The sequence below is a fragment of the Amblyomma maculatum genome, chromosome 5 (assembly GCF_055883805.1).
Source record: "Amblyomma maculatum isolate TAMU_Amacu chromosome 5, ASM5588380v1, whole genome shotgun sequence".
Classification (NCBI taxonomy): Eukaryota; Metazoa; Arthropoda; class Arachnida; order Ixodida; family Ixodidae; genus Amblyomma; species Amblyomma maculatum.
The window spans coordinates 7749155-7770888 of NC_139348.1; the positions used below are offsets into that span (position 1 = coordinate 7749155).

The window sequence follows — 21734 nt, forward strand, 5'->3', positions numbered from 1 at the left end:
CGTCCAAGTGTGAGTTTAGAAGCAGGAGCGCGTACGCGCAAGACAGCTTCCTTTCAGCACAGAAATCCAAGCGCGTGCAAAGCGAGTAGACTGCGGACAGGGCGCGCGCGCCAAGCGGCTTTCAACAATGCGAGGGACAAAGAACGCGAGCGCGTGCAAAGCAAGTTGCTTCCGCGTGCAGAAGCCGCAAAGACACTAAAATCTACAGGCGAGCTATTCACTCAGCCCGACCAATCGCATGGCATTGGCCGGAGAGGACGCTATTCACTGGCACCCGCAGCGCCACCCTGTGATGCTTGGGTCCCCTATCCTTTATGGGCTTACAGTAATAATAAATAGTTGCAGTAATAATAATTGTGTCAGAGTAGAGCACATTGTGTACATGTGTGGGAAACTGGTAGAAGTAAGCAAATCTCACCGTGTTGAATATAAAAGGAAAGGGTGGTGGTGTTCTTTCAGCTGGAGGAGCTGGGTAACCTGGAGGCTGAGGAGAGGCGGCTACTGGCCCTGCTCCAGTGGCCCCAGCAGGCTGGCGATGATTCAGGTTAGGATCACTGCTTTCCTGCATTGTCTGACCACTTGCCCAGCCTGCTTTTGGGCAAACTGGGAAAGTCCACTGATTACTGGAAGGAAGTGCACAGGCACTTTCTCACCAAGGGTTGTGGGGACATTTTTGGCATCTTAGAAATGCCCCTCCTTAGTTGTTTGCACACCGGAGAACCACCTTAAAAATCCCTGTCATCATCATCATCAGCCTTGCTATACCCACTACAGGGTAAAGGCCTGTCCCATATTTCTCCACTTAACCCGGTTCTGTGCTAGCTGCATCCACTTGACCCCTGCGAACTTCTTAACCTCATCCGCCCGCCTAACTTTCTGCCGCCCCCTGCTACGCTTTCCTTCTCTTGAAATCCAGTTTGTTACCCTAAGTGACCATCGGTTATCCTCTCTTCGCACTACATATCCTGCCCATGCCCATTTCTTCTTAATTTCCGCTAGAATGTCAGTAACTTGAGTTATTTCTCTGACCCAATCTGCACGCTTCCTATCTCTTAACGTTAACCCTACCATTTTTCGTTCCATAGCCCTCTGCGTTGTCCTCAACTTAAGTAGAACCCTCTTGGTTAGCCTCCACGTTTCAGCCCCATAGGTGAGTACAGGTAAGATGCAACTGTTGTATACTTTCCTCTTTAGCGATACCGGTAAGCTGCTACTCATAATCTGCGAGTGCTTGCCAAATGCGCTCCATCCCAATCTTATTCTTCTTGTTATTTCCTTTTCATGGTCCGGATCTGCGGTTACTACCTGTCCTAAGTAGACATAATCGCCTACTACTTCCAGTACTTCGCTACCTAATGTAAAGTGCTGTTCCTTCCCGAGGCTGTTGAACATTACCTTAGTCTTCTGCATATTGATTTTCAAGCCTACCTTTCTACTTTTCCTGTCTAGGTCATCAATAATTCTTTGCAGTTCAGTTCCCGAGTTGCTTAGCAAGGCAATGTCATCATCATGTGCTGTCTGACAGTTTGAAATCACTGTGGAAGACTTGCCTAGGAGTGTTTTGTTATCTGCTGTTGTGCCTGTGCTCTTGCTGGCTGCGTATTCCTATGCCAACTTGCCCCGTTGAAGGCCCACTGTCCACCCTCCGGTCGGAAATATTTTCTTCCCCGGTGACTGTGAGACTTCGCCCCCAGAACGCAAGGCCGCAAAATGTTTTTGAAAAGAGTAACTAATAATGCAGTTGCAGCCACCGCAATCACCCGATTCTGTCGTGCATCTCTCCTTCCGTTCCCTCGCGAAGGTTTTTCACTCTCCTGCCCCGTCGTCTAGCCTCCGCAAGACAAATTCCCCTTCCTCCTCCGCGTCTGGCGGGAGGTGGGGCGTGGCACTCCGTGTGCGTGAAAAAAAAACAAAACAAAAAGCGACAAAAAAAAAAAACAGGCAAGGGAGCGCGCGCCGCTGGATTCAGTCTGGCCGTGGTGAGGGAAAAGCGCGCAGCAAGCGGTAGACACCCATCCTTCATCCTCAGACAGCGAGACGGACCAATGGATGTCGTTCTCGATAAATACGTCATTGCTGCGACTCGACGGGCCAGCGCAGGGAACGGGAAAACTGGCTTCCCGAAGGAGAGCATGAGAGAGCTTTGATTTGTATTTTCGTTGCCTTGCGGCACGCGTGTCACTAGTATTTTGCACAGACTATCTCCGGTACCCGATCGAAACACTGGGCTCCTTCGCTTAAAAGGTCCTTCCCTGGACAATGGCCCTTTAAGCGGTCAAGTGGGCAGTCTCATTTCCACACATAGTGTGGACTCACCAGAGCTTGGTGACTGCACCACCTCACACACATCCGTGTTCAGAAATATTTCAGGATTTGACTTGCTTCACCGCTTGTACCTTGATATAGTGCAATGAGCATTGCATTGCTTAGAAAAACCTCTGCTGAAGTATGCTTGACATTGCCTTGGAATGGTCGATTGATTTGACCAAAATGATGAGTGTGTCGGCATCTCCACAGAGAAGCCTGGCGGTGCCTGGCGGGTGGCCCTGGAAGGGGGGGAGACAGAGGAAGAGATGCTCATCCGCACGGGACAGATGACCCCATTTGGCACTGTTGCCAAGGGAGCTCCCACCTCCCCACCTTCAAAGCGGAGGAGGGCTCCTTTTGTAGTTACACCCCTTGTGGACGAGGGAGCCGAGCCAAGTGAGCCGGAAGAAGAGAGTGGTGAGGAGTACCGACCTGAGGGAGACAGCCCTGACAGCGAGGATGATCTTCCTGCCACCAAGAAAGGTACGGCTGTTTTTGCATTCTAACCACTAGTCCCTGAATGGATGGAAGTTAGGAGCGTCCCCTTTGGAATTGACCTGCTATGTTTCTTAAATACTTTTTTTTTTTGAATTCTGACTTAGATGCCCACATTACTGCTATCAGTCTTCCAAATTCTTTTTACTGCAGATTTGTTCATGTTTCCTTTGTTATCGCTATACCCTCTGGAAAAGTGACTGTGCCCACATTGACATCCAGATGGGTACGGCTGCATTCCAGCATTAGATGTTCAATTGTTTCTATGAGTCTACAATGCGTTGAAGAGGTTTCATCTTCATGGTTAAAGTTGTTTTTGTAGCTTTGCGTTATAACAGTTGTATTCGCAAGTGAGCCTCGACTTGGCGCTCCACCTCCACTTGATGGAGTGGAGAAAACAGCCGCTTCTCCACTCCAGGGGCGATTTGGATTCATGAATGACCCTCCTCTGGCAAGCTCTCTTTGGAGAAATTCCCCTCCACTGCAGGAAGTGTAAATGGTGCACATGGAAGTCAGGATTTGGCTGGAAAATTGCATGGTCCTGTGTGCCTTGAACCTTCACCAGGAACGTTCACAGCCTGGTTAAGCATGCTTTTCTCTGCATGAACGAGCGTGAAAAAAAGCAGCTGGAAACTTTTTTTCCTTGTTGCAGCTGGCGATGCACAGAGCATGAGCAGCAAGTTGTGAAAAAAAATGCCTGCACCAACCACATACCTGCTGATTCGCCCTTCTGATTTTCATCTCCCTCTGTCCGTAATGTTATTGCAAAACCATTGTCATCATTGACTAAGCAGCCATTCAAAGCGAGCCAAAGTCAAGGTGGCTGATTGCATTTCATGTTCGCTGTTGCAGCTGCCTCTGTTTATGCTTACTGGGTGTCTAGCAACCGGGAAAACCAGGAATTGGCAGGGAAATTTTATGCACCAGGAAAAATAAGTTAAATGCCAGGGAAACCATAAAAAGTTTTGCCAAGTCAGGGAAAATCGCACGATATATTCTGCAGTGCATTTTTATGTTATGTTATTCGTGCAAATTTTTAAATTTTTTTGTGCTGTCTCACCAGCGCGTGGTGGCAGTCGCGCCGCAAGGCGAGGCTATTGCGATATACAGTCAAACCCGGATATATCGAACTCGAAGGCGATCGGGAAATAGTTCGATATATTGATAATTCGATATACAGAAATCGGCTGGGGCGGCACTTACGATGCGAAAAAATGATACCGTATTTGTCGCATAATCAACCCACTCGCAAAATGAACCCACTCTCCACTTTTGCACCCGAGAATGAAAAAAAAAAAACGCGTTAAGGCCAGCTCGCTTACATGCAAGCGATTGAGCGATCTCAGTGACGAGCGGCAGCGACAGAGTGAAAGATTTCAAACTTGTTGGGACTGCATCCCTCTCGCCACTCAAGCCACCGTGGCCACCGCGGCTGCTCAAAACAAGGTTTCTGTGTCGCCAGAAATCGCGCGCGGCGGAAATCGAAATCGCGAGCGTTTTCTCTTGCATGTCGATGGGGCGCGTCACTCCGTTTCGATCTCTCATCCACAGCTCATTTCTTGGCCGCATGCCAAGATGCTGTGCAGCGATAACGTCGCCGCGGCGTGTTTATCTTTTGATAGCTCCTGCCGTGGCAGGGAGCGAACTTGGCAGAGTGCCCGCGATGGCTTGATTGCACATGCCTGGTTCGATTTATCGCGCCGCGCTTGGGGCGGGTGTCATGATCGCAGCAGCTCACCGCGTGCTTTCGTTGATTCATACAACACATGCAAGGATAAACGACTCCCGCCAAAAAAAAAAACAAAAAAAAACCTGTTGCTTCTTAATGTCCGCAGCCGCCATATCTTATGCTACGCCGCGCGTACAGCATAACAATAAGAATGAAGGACGCTCGCAAAAAAAAAAAGAGAGATCTGCCGCTTCTTGACGTCCGCAGGCGCCATAGCCACGTCAGCCGCCTCGCGCAGAGGGTTCGCAACACACGCTGGAGAAAGCGTCCGACGTCTGTCTGAAAACGGGCTGAGCTGGTTGGTGCATGCATAGCGCGTGCTGAAAGATAGAGATAGCTCGGCAAAAGAATGGGCACACCCACGCACATGGCCTGCAAACGTCATGTGCTGGCGCGGGGGAAACGATAACTGCAGAGGCGCGCGCCTTTGTGGAATGGGCATGGCGCTGCCCAGACCAGCCTTCGCCGAACTGTCCCCTCTCATTCCTTCTGCGCGTGGCTTGGAAACGTCTCGCGGCAAACGGCCAAGGGGGATGCAATCGTCTTTGGTGAAGGCACACTTTCCAGTGCGTGGTGCGGAGTTCGATATATCGAACGACCGGTGAAATTGAGTTCGATATATGACGCGGCTTTCCTATACTTTTACATGGGATTTTCAAGGGGATATTTCGTGAGTTCGATATATCCAAAATTCGATATATCCGGGTTCGATATAACCGGGTTCAACTGTACTACTTTGACGCCAGCGCATGGCTGAGCTGTCACAATAGAAGACTCAATGCGCCTGTGACTCAACAAAATATGCGGAAGCACTGCGTAGAGTAGTATGCGACAAAAAGCAGGAATAACCACGCTGGCCAGCATGAAAGAGATCGGCGCTGCTGTGATCCCTGGAAAATGTCAAGCGCGTGTGCGCAGCCATATTAAATTGGATTGACTCGGCTGTTTGCGGGGTGCTTTGAGGCTGGTGCTTTTAATTTTCTGTAAACTTTTGACATTCTTAACGGCCATTCACTATTGAAAATTGCTGAATATGATCAATAAATAGCTTTTCTTTTTTTTTCTTTTTCATTATCATCAGCAGCTACATTTTTGAGCCTCTTCACTCGTCAGGGAATTAGAACTGAAATAATTGGGGAAAACTGGAAAAGTTGAGGGTTTTTGAATATAGTGGTCTGCTAGACACCCTGGCCTAGCTAAGCTGTGGGGTGCACAGTGTAAAAAGTTTAGTGCCATGGTGCTATCAAAAGCACAAGAAGAGACACCTGGAGAAGTTTTTGTGGTCATCTGAATTGTTTCATGCCAGGGAGAGAAGTCTAGATTTGCATTTCTCACGAGGTGTAGATGCGACTTCGGCCTGTCTTGCAGCGGTAAAGGTGAATTGAAACTAAGACTAGAACTGAATTCTGCTCAACAATGTGCAACACACCGAGCACAGAGCCATCAATGTGGAGCATACTGCTTGTGTATTACACATACATGCTTGTGTATTATGCATGACTGCCTATATGTGTGCAAATTACGGCTCTGTGGCGATGTTGAGATGAACCCTGGACCGAGCTCTGGCCTTACCTTCGCAAATGTTTTAGAGGGACAGGCTGCAATACTTAAAGGCATTGACGAACTAAAATCGCAGTTGTCTGTTTCCAATGCATCAATAGCTGCCCTCAGTGTTAAACTATGTGAAATAGAAAAAACTGTGGATTACATAAGCTCATCCACATGTAAAATTGATAGCCTAGACCAATCTTTACATCATGTTCAATCTGCCATAACACTGCATTCAGAGAAACTCGTTGACCTAGAAGATTACACCTGCCGCTCGAACTTGGTTATTTATGGAATTCCGGAAGATGAAAATGAAACAGTGTCCCAGCTTAAAGATAAAGTAATCGCCGATCTGTTTGAAAACAAGCTCGCTGTGCAATGCCATTCTGTTGGAAGAATTCATAGGCTAGGAAGGACGGGAGTAAACCGTCCTGTTATTTTGTATCTTCAGAACTATAGCGAAAAGCAAGCAGTGCTGAAGAACGCTAAAATTCTGGGCAGAAGTGGGAATTATAAGGCTAGACTTCTTTTAGAGGCATATCATATCGATAAGCTATCCGATCGTTGTGTTAGCGATACGTCTGTACACATGTACTCGGCGGAATGTGCCTTTCTAGACATGTTTTTGTGTTGACTGCTACTGTTTTATCTGCCCCCTTCTGCGCATGCTCGATTTTTTCATATATAAGCTGTGTCTTTGGCTTGAATAAAGAGTTGGTAGTTAGCGCTTGTCAAACGTCTTATGTGTTCTTCTTTGTCCTTTGTATTTTTTGCGCAAAATTTTTTACCCAATGAGCCAGAATATAATGGCACTCAGAAGCGTGATGGCGCATGCCAGCTTTCGTTCCATGCAAAGAAGCATGCGCTCCAGCACTTGCCTTATGATACTTTTTTTTAAATATTGGATAACACCTTGACCCATAGGGTGAAGCATGAGCCAGATCGTTGGCACAGCAGCGGAGTTGCGGATGGATAGATGATGGCTATAGCGATGCGCGTCATGCGCGCTCCTTGTGTGTGTGTGTACGTGTGCGTGCGTGTGTGTAGAGCAGCGCCACCTTCCGTACGTTTTTGAAATAGTGATGAAATAGTGGTAGTGGGAAATAGTGGGTTTCCGGTCCTTACATGGTCCTTAGCGACCGATGGCCGTATCAATGCGTGCTCCGAAAACTAATTTCCGCGGCGGCCTCGACCCATCTCCAGTCCGAATTAACCGGTGCGCACGCAATTTAGCGCCGAATTAATGAGCGTCTGCTGCCATAGACCTATGTACAGTCTGTGTCAAAAGTGTAAAGCCCAGGGGATCTGCTTCTGGGCCATGGCCAATGTTCCCAATTTCTTGGTGCTAAAAGGTTTTTTGTCCTACCCTCTCCAATGGAAAGGAACTCCACTAGTTCTAAATTAGCTCAGAAGCAGATCCCCTGGGCTTTACACTTTTGACACAGACTGTACCTTCTTGAAGGGAGGGAGTGAACAGGCATAATTTTCGAATTAACCGGGGGCTGAAATAACGAGGTTTTACTGAGGCTTCTAGCAGCTCAAATGCAAGTGTCCCTGCCTAAAATCTTAATTTCTGCGAACTTTGGTTCACAATTTGTCTTGAGATCGCACGATTGGCAATGGGCAGGCAGATGTAATTTCTGACTGTTTTTCAGAGAACGCCTATGTTCTGCAGCCCTATCGTTCACACATCGGCCAGTTTGCCCTATGTATACCTTTTCACAGGTTAAGGGGATTTGATAAATCACCCCTGTGGCGCATTTGGCGTAGGGCTTGACATGCTTTGTAGTGTGCCAAGGAGCACTGGAGGCGACATCAGAGATTTCTCATGATGCCGTAAGCTGGGTGGTGACATGCACTCATTAGACCCACCCACCACAGCATTAACTGTCCTAGCTAATTGCCCACACTATGAGAAAGGGTGCATTACATAAAACTCCCTCAAGGAGAGGCTTTTGTGAAAAAAGGAGAACACGGACAATGAGGAGTGCCCTGTAAAGTTTGTGAGCATTTAGAAATGGGAGCACAATCCCTGTGCAGAGGTTAGAAGCCGGAGGACCCACCGGGAGGAGAGCCAGCCGTCCTCATCCCGAAAGAGGCCCACCCGGAAGCTCACTGATGATGGCAACTACACGGCCTACCTCAGGAGGATCAAGTGGGTGGTTTTTATGCTCTCTCAAGCACATGTGGAGGATACTATCGGGGTGAAGAAATTGGAAAATGTACAGGCTTCCATGTATTCAGTAATAATAAGAATAATGTGACCAAGTTTTCATTTCACTGGTGCAGTTGCCAAACACCTTTTTCCACAATAATTGAACAATCTTGAAAAATCGCAATCTATTCCTTTGCTGAGAAAAACCAGCTTGAAAAGTTTCGTGATTTCTCCTTTCATGCTTTCTCCAAGAAGGGTTTTCTGGCGGGCTAGTTGGTGATTGTCGTTCATGATTAAACTGCGCGAAAAAACACGGACAGAGACAGAAAGCATGTACACACATAGAGCGCAGAACTGCAACTTTTATTCCAAAAACGCTTCGAGCATGTCTATTATATGCTCAAAACAACCACCACATGACACAGCTGGGATCAATAACAGATAACTATTGACAGATACGTGTACATGATGCGCGAACCCGCCAGAGCGCCAGTCTAAACTGCACCTGTGTATGCAAGCTTACGCACCGTTGAACCTTGATAAAAGGATAACAGGGAACCAGAAGAAAAATAATTCTGAAAGTGAAGATACTACCACTGCCACGAATGAGGGCATCAACAAAATGCTGTCTACTTAGCAAAACTTACTCAACCAAAAGGGATGAGACGCGGAACCGACAGTAATAGTAGAAAACTATATGAAGATGCAAAGCAACTAAAAGACGTAAGCTGAAAAGAACTAAAAACTAAGAAAAGCCGCCGAGGCTAAAACTGTGAAACTCTTTGCGTCATTGCATCAGAGAAGGACAGTTGGCAGTGAATGGTAGGGGATTTTCTGAAGAAGCACCTGAACGAAGTAGTGGGACCGGACCCGTTTTTAGTGAAGAGCTCAAAAGAGTTTCTTGCCACTCTAGGTGACAGAACTTCTGCCACCACGGCGTTCTCTATAGACATAGAGGACCTATGCTACTCTATTCCGCATGAAACCTTGTTTGTAGCACTCAAAGCAAGTAGAAGAATACGGTGAAGTCAGTTTCCGCAACGCTGTTAGCATGTCTTTGGAACATTTCCTTGAACTGTTGAAAATTTACCTTGCGTCGACCGCGATTTGCCACAAAGGGCAGTTTTACATTCAGAAAAGTGGTATTTGCATTGGATCATCTGTGGCACCAGTTTTATGTAGTATTTTTCTCGCTTCTTTGGACCAGCGCTTGAAAAGTTGTCTCTCCGACCAACGCATTGTGCGGATATTTCGATACGCTGATAATTATCTCGTGATGTTAAACCGCTGTTCTAAATCTAGTCTGCCTAATTTAGGTAGTATCATTCTTAATATTTTCAAGTGTGATGGAAAAGGGCTTAATTTTACACATGAATTGCCCAAAGGCAACCAAATCGAGTTTCTGGATATTAATCTAGAATTTTGGTCATACAACCTCAGAATGAACAAGCAGTTACTGCCCTTTGACAGTGCACATTCAAAGTTGGTTAAAAGAGCAATTGTTCACCTTGCCTGCCGTTCTGCCCTAGAAAAGTCATGGGAGCACAGAATGGGCTCAAGTCTTAACCGTCAGATTGAGAAGATGTATGCTGCTGGGTATCCGTCATATCTGATAGCCTGTGTTTGTGAAAGTCTGCTACAGAGGATGAAGAATACGAACCGCCAAATGAACGAAGACTGAAAACCAGTGTGTGTTATGCCTTGCCTGCACTGAGTGTCTCACAAAGCTCGCTAAACTGTGTGCAATCATGAACCGAGATGATAGGCAGCATAGATGCACCTCAAATCACAGCCTTGAGTACACTGAATGTGCCAGAGAAGTTATTTACCAGGTGCCATTATCCTGTGGCAAGATGTACATCGGTCAAACCGGGCGATGTTTCAATGAGAGGGCGGCATTTCTACCACCTCAGGAGGAAATTTAGCTTTACATTGTAAGAAGTGCGAAAAAACTGATTATCACCCGTTTCTTGAAAGCACAGAGTTCTTAGCGACGGCTAGAACTAAATAGGGAAAGGGAGATAATTGAGGCGTTCCTAATCGCAAAGAATTCGAAGAATTGTGTAAGCACACTGTCCATTATGCTTTCTGATAAAGAAATCTCGTATTTAGAAAGGAACGATTTAAACAGTCCTTTTTAAATCCGCATCTGAACTCTTGTTAATTGTTTTTTTCCATCCTTCTTAGATTTTAGCCTCGTTTTTTGCCTTTTCATTGCTCGCGTCGCCTTTACCTTTGTTTTTTGTTGCCTCCCATCTTTTACTCTCAGTTTCACAGTTTTAGCCTCGGCGGTTTTCTCAGTTCTTAGTTCTTTTCAGCTTACGTCTTTTAGTAGCTTTGCATCTTCATCATTTTCGACTACAGTCGAACCCGGATACATCGAACTCGAAGGGGATCGCGAAATAGTTCGATATATCGATAATTCGATATACAGAAATCGGCTTGGGACGGCACTTACGATGCGAAAAAACAATACCGTATTTGTCGCGTAATCAACTCACTAGCATAATGAATCCACCCTCCACTTTTGCACTCGAGAATTTTGAAAAAAAAAAAAGAGCGTTAAGGCCAGCTCGCTCACATGCAAGCCATTAAGCGATCTCAGCGACGAGCGGCAACGACAGAGCAAAAAATTTCCAACTTGTTGGAACTGCGTCCCTCTGTGTTCGAGCCATCGCGGCAGTTCAAAACAAGGTTTGTGTTGTCGCAGCAGAAATCGCCAGCGTTTTCGCTTGCATGTAGCACTCCGTTTCGGTCGTCTCATCCACAGCTCATTTCTTGGCAGCGTGCCAAGATGCTGCGCAGCGATTATGTCGCAGTGGCGAGCGATCTCAGTGGCGAGCGGCAGCGACAGAGTGAAAGATTTCAAACTTGTTGGAACTGCGTCCCTCTCGCCACTCAATCCACCGCGGCTGCTTAAAACAAGGTTTCTGTGTCGCCAGAAATTGCGCGCAGCGGAAATCGAAATCGCGAGCATTTTCGCTTGCATGTCGATGAGACGCGTCACTCCATTTTGGTGGTCTCATCCACAGCTCATTTCTTGGCAGCGTGCCAAGATGCTGCGCAGCGATAACGTCGGGGCGTGTTTATCTTTTGATAGCTCCCGCTGCAGCGGGAAGCGAACTTGGCAGACTGCCCGTGATGGCTTGATTGCACAAGCCTGGTTTGATTTATCACGCCGTGCCGTAGTCCACTTCCACAAAATCATTGGACAGCGTGATACAGCAGCTGCAAATGCTGTTTCAAGCGAAAAATGCTAAAAGCCGGTGCCACGATCGCAGCTGACCGCGTGCTTTCGTTGATTCATACATGGAAAGATAAACGACTCCCGCAAAAAAAAAGAAATCTGCTTCGTAACGCCGCGCGTACAGCACCACGATAAGAATAGACTACTCTCGCAAAAAAAAAAAAAAAAAAAAAAAGATCTATCGCTTCTTAACTTTTGCAGGCGCCGCGCGCAGAGGGTTCGCAACACACGTTGGAGAAAGCGTCCGACGTTCTGTCTGAAAACGGGCTGATCTGGCCTGGCACATGCGTAGCGTGTGCTACTGCGAACGAAGGCCGGGAAAGAGGAAGGAGAGAGATAGCTCGGCAAAAGAATGGGCACACCCTTGCGCTTCGCTCTGTCGCGTTTTTTCCCCTCTCGTTCCCACCGGTTCTCTCTGGTTCATTCCCACACGTCTTGCAAACGTCACGTGCTGGCGCGCGGAAAACGATAACAACCACAAATGCACGCGCCTTTGAGGAATGGGCGCGGCGCTGCCCAAGCCGAACTGTCCCCACTCATTCCTTCCGCGCGTGACTTGAAAACGTCACGCGGCAAACGGCCGAGGGTGATGCAATCGTCTTTGGGAAAGGCACACTTTCCAGTGCGTGGTGCGGAGTCCGATATATCGAACGACCGGTGAAATTGAGTTTGTTATATGACGACGCGGCTTTCCTATACTTTTACATGGGTTTTTCAAGGGGATATTCCGCGAGTTCGATATAACCAAAATTCAATATATCCGGGTTCAATATATCCGGGTTCGTCTGTATTACCGTCGGTTCCGTGTCTCATCCCTTGTGGCTGAGTAAGTTTTGCTAGTAATACAGCGTTTTGTTAATGCCCTCATTCGTGGTATTGGTAGTATCTTCACTTTCAGAATTTTTATTCTTCCTGTTCCCTGTTATCCTCTTATGAAGGTTCAATGGTGCGTAAGCTTGCATATACCGGTGTAGTTTAGATTGGCGCTCTGGCGGGTCCGCGCATCATGTACACGTATCTGTCAATAATGATCTGTTTTTGATCCCGGCTGTGTCATGGGGTGGTTGTTTTGAGCGTATAAAAGGCATGCTCGAAGCGTTTTTCGAATATAAGTTGGAAGTTCAGCGCTCTATGTGTGTACGCGTTTTCTGTCTCTGTCCGTGTTTTTTCGCGCAGTTTAATCATGAATGCTTTCTCCATTACACTTTTCGACCACCAAATACCGTGCCACACGCTAGCCCAGGTGAAAACTGGTGAGACTGCTTTAGAGGACTATCTATCTGTCTATAGACTATAGACAGGAAAGCGTAGCAGGGAGCAGCAGAAAGTTAGGTGGGCGGATGAGGTTAAGAAGTTCGCAGGGGTCAAGTGAATGCAGCTAGCACAGGACCGGGTTAAGTGGAGAAATATGGGAGAGGCCTTCGCCCTGCAGTGGGTATAGTCAGGCTGATGATGATAATGAGACACCAAATTTTTGGTTTCGTGTTTTATCATTTGTAATGATGCCTAGGGCATTACTGTACACGGATCACCACGCCACATTCGCCTGCGACTGCTCAATAATTTATAATCAAATTTCTTGTCTCACCTGTTTCGGTTTCAACAGCTGAGCGATGGCTTTGACACCAAAGTCAAGTGAGGATTGAAATATAATCATTTCTGTGTCATTTAAATTCACTGCCAGCCTGTCTCAAGGACAGGAATCACTACAAGTGAAGGATGAGCGATTATACAGTTCAACCCGGATATATCGAACCCGGATAATTCGAATTTTAGTTATATCAAACTCACGAACTATCCCCTTGAAAATCCTATGTAAAAGTATAGGAAAGCTGTGTCGTATATCAAACTCAATTTCACCGGTCGTTCGATATATCGAACTCTGCATTACGCATTGGTGGGTGCGCCTTCCCTAAAGACGATCGCATCACCATCGGCCGTTTGCCGCGTGACGTTTTCATGCCACACGCGGAAAGAATGAGAGGGCACAGTTCGGCGACGGTTGGGGCAGTGCCGCGCCCTTTCCCCAAAGGCGCTCGCATCTGCTGTGATCGCTTCTGTGCGCCAACACATAGCGTTTGCAAGCCATGTGCGTGAAGGAACGAGAGGGAACCAATGCAGCCGTGGTGTTCGGGAGAAGGAAAAGACGCATTTTTAAAATTTTTTTGCGGCCGTTGTTCATTTTTGTCGTCGTGCTGAACGTACGGTGTAGCGTATGCTATGGTGGCTGCGGACATTAGCATTTTGTTTTCATTGCGAGAGTCGTCCATTCTTACATCTATGAATTAATGAAAGCACTCAGCCAGCTGCGATCATGACACCGACTTTTAGCATTGTTCGCTTCAAATGGCATTTGCAGCTATCACGCTTTCCAATGATTTTGTGGCAGTGGACTACGTCCGCTCCAAGCAAGGCGTGATAATTAGAACCAGGCTTGTGCAATCAAGCCATGACGGGCACTCTGCCAAGTTCGCTCCCTGCCACCGCAGGATCTATCAAAAGTGTAGTCAAAAGATAAACACGCCGTGACATCATCATTGCGTGGCATCTCTTGGCGCGCTGCCAATAAATGAGCTGGGGATGTGACGGTCGAAACGGAGGGACACGCCACCGAACGCTTTTTTTTTTTTTTTTTTCAGATTCTTGGGGGCAAAAGTGGAGGGTGGGTTCATTATACAAGTGGGTTGATTACGCGACAAGTGCAGTATCATTTTTCACAATTGCAAGCGACATCTCAAGCCGATTTCTGTGTATTGAATTATCGATAGTTGAACCCCTTTATAAGAGACACGTACGGGAGAGCAGTTTTTGTCTCTTATATGAGAGGTCTCTTATAAGCAGGGCACCATGTTTTTATTTTCTGATCAGCCCTTATTTCAAAGTAGGTATCTTACGACTAAAAGAAGCACAAAAGACTTGTATAGCCTGTTGCAAAAAGTTTATCATCATTTGGATTCATATTATGATCTGCTAGGTCGACAGCCACACACTGAATACAATCCACATTCCTTCCACCACAACACTGCTTTGCGGGTGAAATAGTTCTCAATCTTGCTCTGTTTCATGGCTGCGTTTACAGTGTTTTTTAGCACAGCTTCTTCCAGCTTCGTGACAAGGCCAAGATCTTCATGCCCACTGGGCCAAAGCTGTATGTGATGGCGCACTTGCCCGAGTACTGACATGACCTCACCAGAAGTTAGCGGTGGTGCAGAATCAGTTTCATTGTCGGACTCATCCGTTGCACTATCCTCTTGGTCCTCTTCCTGCACCATTCTGACTATGTTCTCATCTGTGAGGTCTTCTGCTACAGGAATATTGTCATCGGCTTCAACAAAGCTTTGAAATGTGCCGCATTCTTCAAATTTACTTTGAATGATTGGTCAAGTTTCTGGCTTCTCATCTCTACATTCCATGTCTTCATCTTCAGTGTCCCCTTCCTGTTGCAGATTAAAACTCGCTTTTCGGAAGCACCCTCTCACTGTGCTTGTTTTGATGTCACTCCAAGAGCCAGTCAGATTGCTGTCCTCACGTTGATGGTTGTTTCCCGCTTCTGCAGCATGTTAAAGAGCTGTCATTCAACGAGCCGCCCTCTGTACTTGGCTTTAACAGCCCTTATGACCCCCTGGTCCAGAGGTTGTAGCAGAGAGGTGCAGCCTGGAGGGAAATAGCTGAGCTGAACAGCTTTCAACGGCAGGGTTTTCATATGTGCCGAACAGCTGTCCAAAAACATCAAGATCCTCCTGTTTTTTCTCGCCATCTTTTCATCAAAGCTTGTCAGCCATTTATTGAAAATGTCTGCCATCAGCTGTAAGGCGCTCTTTGGATTTTTTGCCTCCACTGCAGTCTTGGTTTGCAAAGGCAAATGTTTTGCCGGGGAGCATTTTGAAAAATATTCCCGACTCGTCAAGATTATATACATCACAAGCCTTCCATCCGCTTAATAAAGACTGCAACGTCTCATTCTTCCATTGCCTTACGGTGTTTTCGTCAGCAGCATTGCTCTCACCGCAAATAGCTTTGTAGCTGATATTATGACAACGCTTGAATCTGTTAAACCATCCTTGACTGGCTTCAAACTCAATGTCAAGACCGAATGCAAGCTGCCTGGCTCTGGCTTGAATTAAGGGGAGACCCTGGTCTTTGACCAAATTTTGTTAATATTTAACTTAGAGAGATGAAACTTTTGTGGCTAGTGTATTTTGGCATCCTAAAAACAAATATGCAATTCATTTTTGCCTCTGTTAGGTTTGGAGTCGCGTGCGCCTGGGTAGCGTACCGCTGCCAGCAGTTATTACATGCGACGCGTGGCCCCTCGGTAGCGTTGGCCTGGCGGCTCCGTGGACGGCGGACGGCATCAACGGTCCCAGCAAAGACGAGGAGTCTTCTAACGAAACAACCTTTACTAAAACATCAAGAAGTAGCGGGCAGAGAAGCTGACCCGGAGAGAATACAGACACTCTCACACAGCTGGTGTCTAGCGTCGTAACAACGGCGCGTCAAAGTAGTCTCTATCTCGGCGGAGTTGGCCGCTGCTTTTTATAGGCTTTCCAGTTCACAGGGAAAGGGAGAAAGCCCTGCATGATCAGACACGGTGATGACTCAATCGCAGGTGTTCCGAACGCATCTCCTCCACCTCCTGCAGACGGGCGAGGGCGGCGCACTCTCTCACGAGCTCCAGGCTTGGCCGGCGTTTACACACACACGCACGCACACACATTTGGCGCGTGGCAGGATCACGTTGAGACTTGTCGGCGGGAGGAAGCGTTGCGCGGCCGATGAACGGCGCCGAAATGGCCGATCCGCTCGCTGTTCTGCCTGTTGCTATGCGGTGGCCGCGTCAGCTGTCCCACTTCTCGGTGGAGAAACGTAACACCTCTCTCTGATAGATTTTAAGATTTCAATTGTTTTATTAAACAGAATTCTGCCCAAGTTTTAATTCATACATTAATGATTGGCAAAAATTTTATGTCTGCTTGTTCTACTGTAATCCCAGAGTGCAACTATATCATCAGCATAATTTTAGCAGCAGCAGTTCAAAGATTGGAGCCTGTCATAAGGTGTGCATAAATTTGTCATTTTTTTTTTTCTATGCAAGTGCTCAGTTAATTCAATTTTACATAGAAAAATTTGTACAGTTGAATCCCGCTATAACGAAATTCACGGTGCACGAAAAAAAATTCGTTCTCGCGGAACTTCGTTATCGCAAAAATTTGACGTGAAACGCAGAAAGAATTGCCCAAGCAGCAGCAAAGGCGTTTAATGCCAAAAATCTGTAAGCTTGGTTTGCTTACGCTTCACGGCGAGCAACGCCGTCACGCGATTTTCGCACTCGGTCAGCAAACCCATTGCAACATCGTCGTCTCGGACAGCAACGAAATTCCTGATGACATCAAAAGCGTCCATCACCTGTACGGCGGTTGCCGGAGCCGGCGCTTCCTGTACGTCGTCGTCTTCTTCATCGGAAGAGTCCTTATCATTCGGGGCAGCTTTTATGATCTGCTCATCACTCACATCTTCGTGAACAACAACACAAGCGTCAGCGCCGATGTATTCGTCGAGCTCGAGATTAGGCGGCACGGTTCCTATTTCTCCCAGCGTTTTCCAGGTGGCCGCGATCCCCGGAGCCGGTGACGCCTCTTCGTCGTCGTCTGTAACGCCTGGTGTTAGGCCAGCAGAGTGTACGGGTCGACCTTCGGCAAATCCGGCGTGCCTGAAACAGTTCACAATTACTGAGCGCCCCAGTGTGCTCCAGGCAGCAGACATAATCTGCAGTGCCACGTACAAGTCCACCTTCGTGTCTCGGCCGGTTTCAGTGTTAAAAAGCAGCCGCTGAATTAACCTCCCGCGGTAAGCGCGCTTCAGGCTAAGAATCACGCCCTGATCGAGAGGCTGTAAGACAGACGTGCAATTGGGAGGGAAAAACCTCAGCTCCGTGTTAGTGAGCTTGACTTCGTCGGAGTGATGCGCTGAACAATTGTCCAAAAGCAAGCAAACTTTACGGCCCTGCCGCTTCATGTCGCGGTCGAATGCCATCATCCACTCGGTGAAAATAGCGCGGGTCATCCATGACTTGTTGTTCGCCTTGTACTGCACAGGTAGGCTACGAGTTCCCTTAAAACAGCGCGGCTTGGCACTTTTGCCTATGACTAACGGCGGACGCTTGTCCGAGCCATCCATGTTTGTGCAAAGCAGCACTGTGATGCGTTTTTTGCTGTGTTTGCCGCCGTGACAGCGCTGCCCCTTGAAGTCGAGCGTCCTAGCCAGCAACATCTCGTAGAATAGCCCGGTCTCGTCGGCGTTGTAAATGTCTGCAGGCGCGAAGTTGCTTAAAATTCCGGCCATGTTACTCGCCTTCCAAGCAGCTGCTCCGTCCACGTCTGCTGACATTGACTCGCCGCACAACACTTTTCCAACGATGTTATGGCGGGCCTTGAAACGGTTTAGCCAGCCAATGCTGGCTTTAAAATCATCAATGCCAAGTAGGCATGCATAGTTCAAGGCTTTCTGCTGGACGATGCTTCCGGACAGGGGGACGTTGCTGGCTCGTGCTTCCACAAACCACGCATGCACTGCTTTGTCCAACTCTTCATGGAGGGGCCGCGTCACCTTTTTGTGCTTCGAGGATGTGCCTGAAGCAAGTGCCATTCTCACGCTGTCCTTATTGCCTAGAATCGTTGACAGCGAACTTGCAGGAATTCCGAAGTCTTCAGCAATTGCCGCTTTCTTCCTTCCGCTTTCTGCTTGGGCGATTATTTGAGCTTTTTGCTCAAGGGAAAGAGTTTTGCGTTTTTTCACTTGCGTTGCCATCGTGTCCTGCGGATGAAAACTCGTCGTTGTCGAAGAGAAAGGCAGCGAGTGAACAACGCGACCACGACACAAAGCCAAAATGGCGGAACTGCAATCACGTGATTTCATGCTTAATCTGGCTTTGGATTTGACTTGGACTTCTCGCCAATAAAACTAATTTCGGTTTCGATTTTGAACGCGAAAATTTCGTTGAAGCGGAAACGCTCTGCAAAAATGGTTCGTTGTGCAGAGAAATTTAGGCCATTAATTCTTATAGGATACTCGCGGGGAATAAAAAATTATTCGTTGTCGCGGAAATTTCGTTGTGGCAGTATTCGTTGTGGCGGGATTCAACTGTAGTTTTTTGTTATAGTTGCACAGAAGGATGTATAAGCTTTCATATACATCAAGAATGATCGAAATCTGACCACTACATCAAGAGATACCTTGGGCAAGACCGTATGTCATGCTAAGAAAAACACTTATGAGAAAACTAAGAAAGAAGTTTCAAAACATAGCCTGAACTTATTTACTGCAAATTTGGACATGAAATAGCACACACTTTGTATTAAAACCCTCCGGGAGCATAATCGCAGTCATTTTCCTTGATGCGCTTTTGTTTGTAGGAGCCTTGGTGATTAAACATAAGATCTTGTGGAGAAGATTTCTATTTCTAAATAATCTAGTCACCAAGTGGTGCTTATATATGAATATGCAGCTAACAGTAACTCATTAAAGTGAGTTCTGACTGGCTTTCGATGCCAGTGCATCATTTACCACCGATATAATTGCCCTCAAACGAATAAAATTGCCGGTGAACAAAATGCATGCTCTGGAGGCCGCCACCAAGACGAGTGTGTTTGCATCGTGACCTCCGCAAAAGTTGGTGCCAAGTTCTGGTGCGCGATCGCCATTCTCACGTTCATGCTGTAAACGCAGTCAGCCTGCAACTAGTGATAAGCGCCCATTGCTCGTCTTGCACTGCGTAGTATTCAGAGGCAAGTTTATTTTGACAAGATTTGGGATTCCACGCAATCTTCTCTATTGCAAAAGAACTGTGAGTTGAGCTAGTTGGTGCTTCATTTTTTTAAAATACACAGCGCAACAAACATAGGACAAGCGAGTAGACGGGAACGTACAGCGCTGTACGTTCCCGTCTACTCGCTTGTCCTATGTTTGTTGCGCTGTGTATTTTAAAAAAATCTTCTCTATGTTCCGTGTGTTGCTGGACGCTGCTTCGCGACTGCCGCTGCGGCTGGTCGCAGCACTGCTTCACAGGGCGATCTATCCCGGCCTTGAAAGCTGCACTTGCTCATCTGCACCATCACGGTTCCGTACGCGGCAGATCGTGCCGCTCCTCGCTGTCGCAATGAGCACGACCAGCTATGCTACGCTGTTATCAGGCCGTCACGGACTCGACGCGGAGCGTCGGCGCTTTGTCATTGATTGCAGATAATTGATTGCAGATGCAGCGATGCAGTGTCCCCGGTGCGTTTATCTCCTCTCGCTACTTTTTTAGGCTAATAACGAAGCGCATTTCGCGTTGTGGTTACGATGAGGGAACAGCGCTAGGCCGTCTAGGCCTAAAGGAGAGACCTTTTCAAAATGGTGCCGGACCGCAAGCAGTCGACGCCGCCAGCCAACCAAAGCTCGCAATTTTGCTCACGTGTGGTGGGAATCCAATAGCAGGGCGTGCTTCACGCAATTTTGTTCCTTTGTTTTCCGCTTCGGTGGGCTCGCTCATGGTCGCCAACTGAGATATAGGAATGGCCTGAATCGCGATGTTTCGAACGACACCAAAATTATGCCCGCGGATCGCGTATTTCTCGAACTGCGGGAGATCGAAATTCGGCGCGATTGGACCTCAGTTTAAAGGGCCACACGCGCAGATTCTCGTCTTTGGAACGCTGTAACACGCAAATTAGGCGATATTTTTCAACGAAACTTCGAAGATAGCTGCGGAAGGATCTCATAATCGCGAAAACGAGAAGATTGAAAATCCGATTTTCTGACCGATTCTCGGCTGCAAAGACCCGGGTCCCCCTTTAAAGGCCCGCTGAGTGGAATGTTTTTGCTCCGTGCGTCTTGAATCCAGAGAAGAAGCGCTTCTTCTAGTACGGGATGGGACGACTTACGCAGCTTGGACCTGCTTGCCCCGGTGGGTGCTTCTTTGATGATATTTCCTTGCTTGCAGAGTCCAGATTCCGCTGATCATCTTGCGTGACAACCCAAACTTCCTGGTGACGTCTGCTTGCTTCATCCCGCAGTTGAGGTCCGCTATGATGTCCAATGTTTTCGCGACCGTAAGGCTAGTACGGCGCTTGACTGAGCAGTCCGCCATGCTGACTAGGTGCCCGGGGATGTGGTAACAGCCAAGCAGCCAGGTGGCGATGGTGAGCGTTGCACAACGGTAACAATGGCAGATAAGCCCAGTTCACGACGGTCCTAAAGCAGCATCACGGCGTCGCGGTGTGGCGGCGCAGTTAGGGGTAAGCGCAGTAGCAGGAAAGTTTTATTGATGCTAACTGCGATGCTGCTGTCTAAAAAAGCATGTGTACCATAGAGTTAATACAAAGACTCTAGAGGGAAAGCTGCCCGTTCACCCAATGCATTAGAGGGGTGATCGCGTGATTGCCGCCATTATCACACTTCATTGGTTGCCAGATGAATTTTACTTGCTAAATCTGGCACATGAAGATGGTTTGAAGCTGGCAACTTGGATCGTGGGAAGATGGCGGCGTGCAGCTAACCGACGGCGGGCGGCTACTGTTCAGTAGGTGCTGTAAACAATGGCAGAATCGTCGCGTGTGGAGCATTTCTTGTGATATGTTGCGTCGCGTACCTACTGTAACATCACATAGGTGTCCTGATTCTTCTGAGTTGTTATCGCAAGGCCGGCTATCCCTGCGATTGTTCCCCGCTTCGCATGCATTTCGTCCGTCGAGCGCACATGCATCTCCTCTGTGCCCGATCACCTGAAAATATGTCAGAAATTTGCTTTGGCGCAAGACGACGACCACAGTATATTAAAAAAAAAAAAACAGTGACGAATTCCACAGCAACGGCCCTTGGCCTATCCGGGATGGCTAGTTCTGCATACAGTAAATGTCGAAGGGTGGTCGTGTGTGTTTACTGTTGATCTGCTACGTCTGCTCGCAAACATGGTTTCCAATTGTTCTGTATCATTCCTTTATGGCCAAGAAGGTGCCTGAAAGATTATATAATATGCTTGAAACTTGAAAACAATGTATAGAAATTTCCTACAGTTGTGTTATCGGCAGCGGTTTTTAAAACTTTTGTTCAAACCTTTGTTCATTTTTGACGCAGTGAGCAGAAACTGTGCTGGCCACAATGATAAATTTGATGATGGCGGCGAACCAGTGAGTAGCTCGTTTCCCTGCGCAGCTTTCCCTCTAGAGTCTTTGTATTAACTCTATGATGTGTACGGCCGCTTTCACGTTGCTTTT

At 47.4% G+C, this 21734-nt stretch overlaps 1 protein-coding gene across 4 annotated transcripts in view; it reads left to right on the forward strand.

Moving 5' to 3' along the window:
- LOC146187715 (DNA excision repair protein ERCC-6-like) overlaps positions 1 to 21734 on the forward strand; it is a 374514-nt gene that overhangs the window by 51570 nt on the left and 301210 nt on the right. For all 4 annotated transcript variants that reach the window (XR_014707405.1, XM_084603509.1, XM_084603511.1 and 1 more), the window contains exons 4-6: positions 460 to 544; positions 2518 to 2790; positions 8120 to 8234. Coding sequence is in view for 3 of the 4 variants with exons in the window: in XM_084603509.1 (XP_084459635.1) it covers positions 460 to 544; positions 2518 to 2790; positions 8120 to 8234 (473 nt within the window). In the remaining variant the exon portion in view is untranslated. The remainder of the gene's footprint in view (positions 1 to 459; positions 545 to 2517; positions 2791 to 8119; positions 8235 to 21734) is intronic.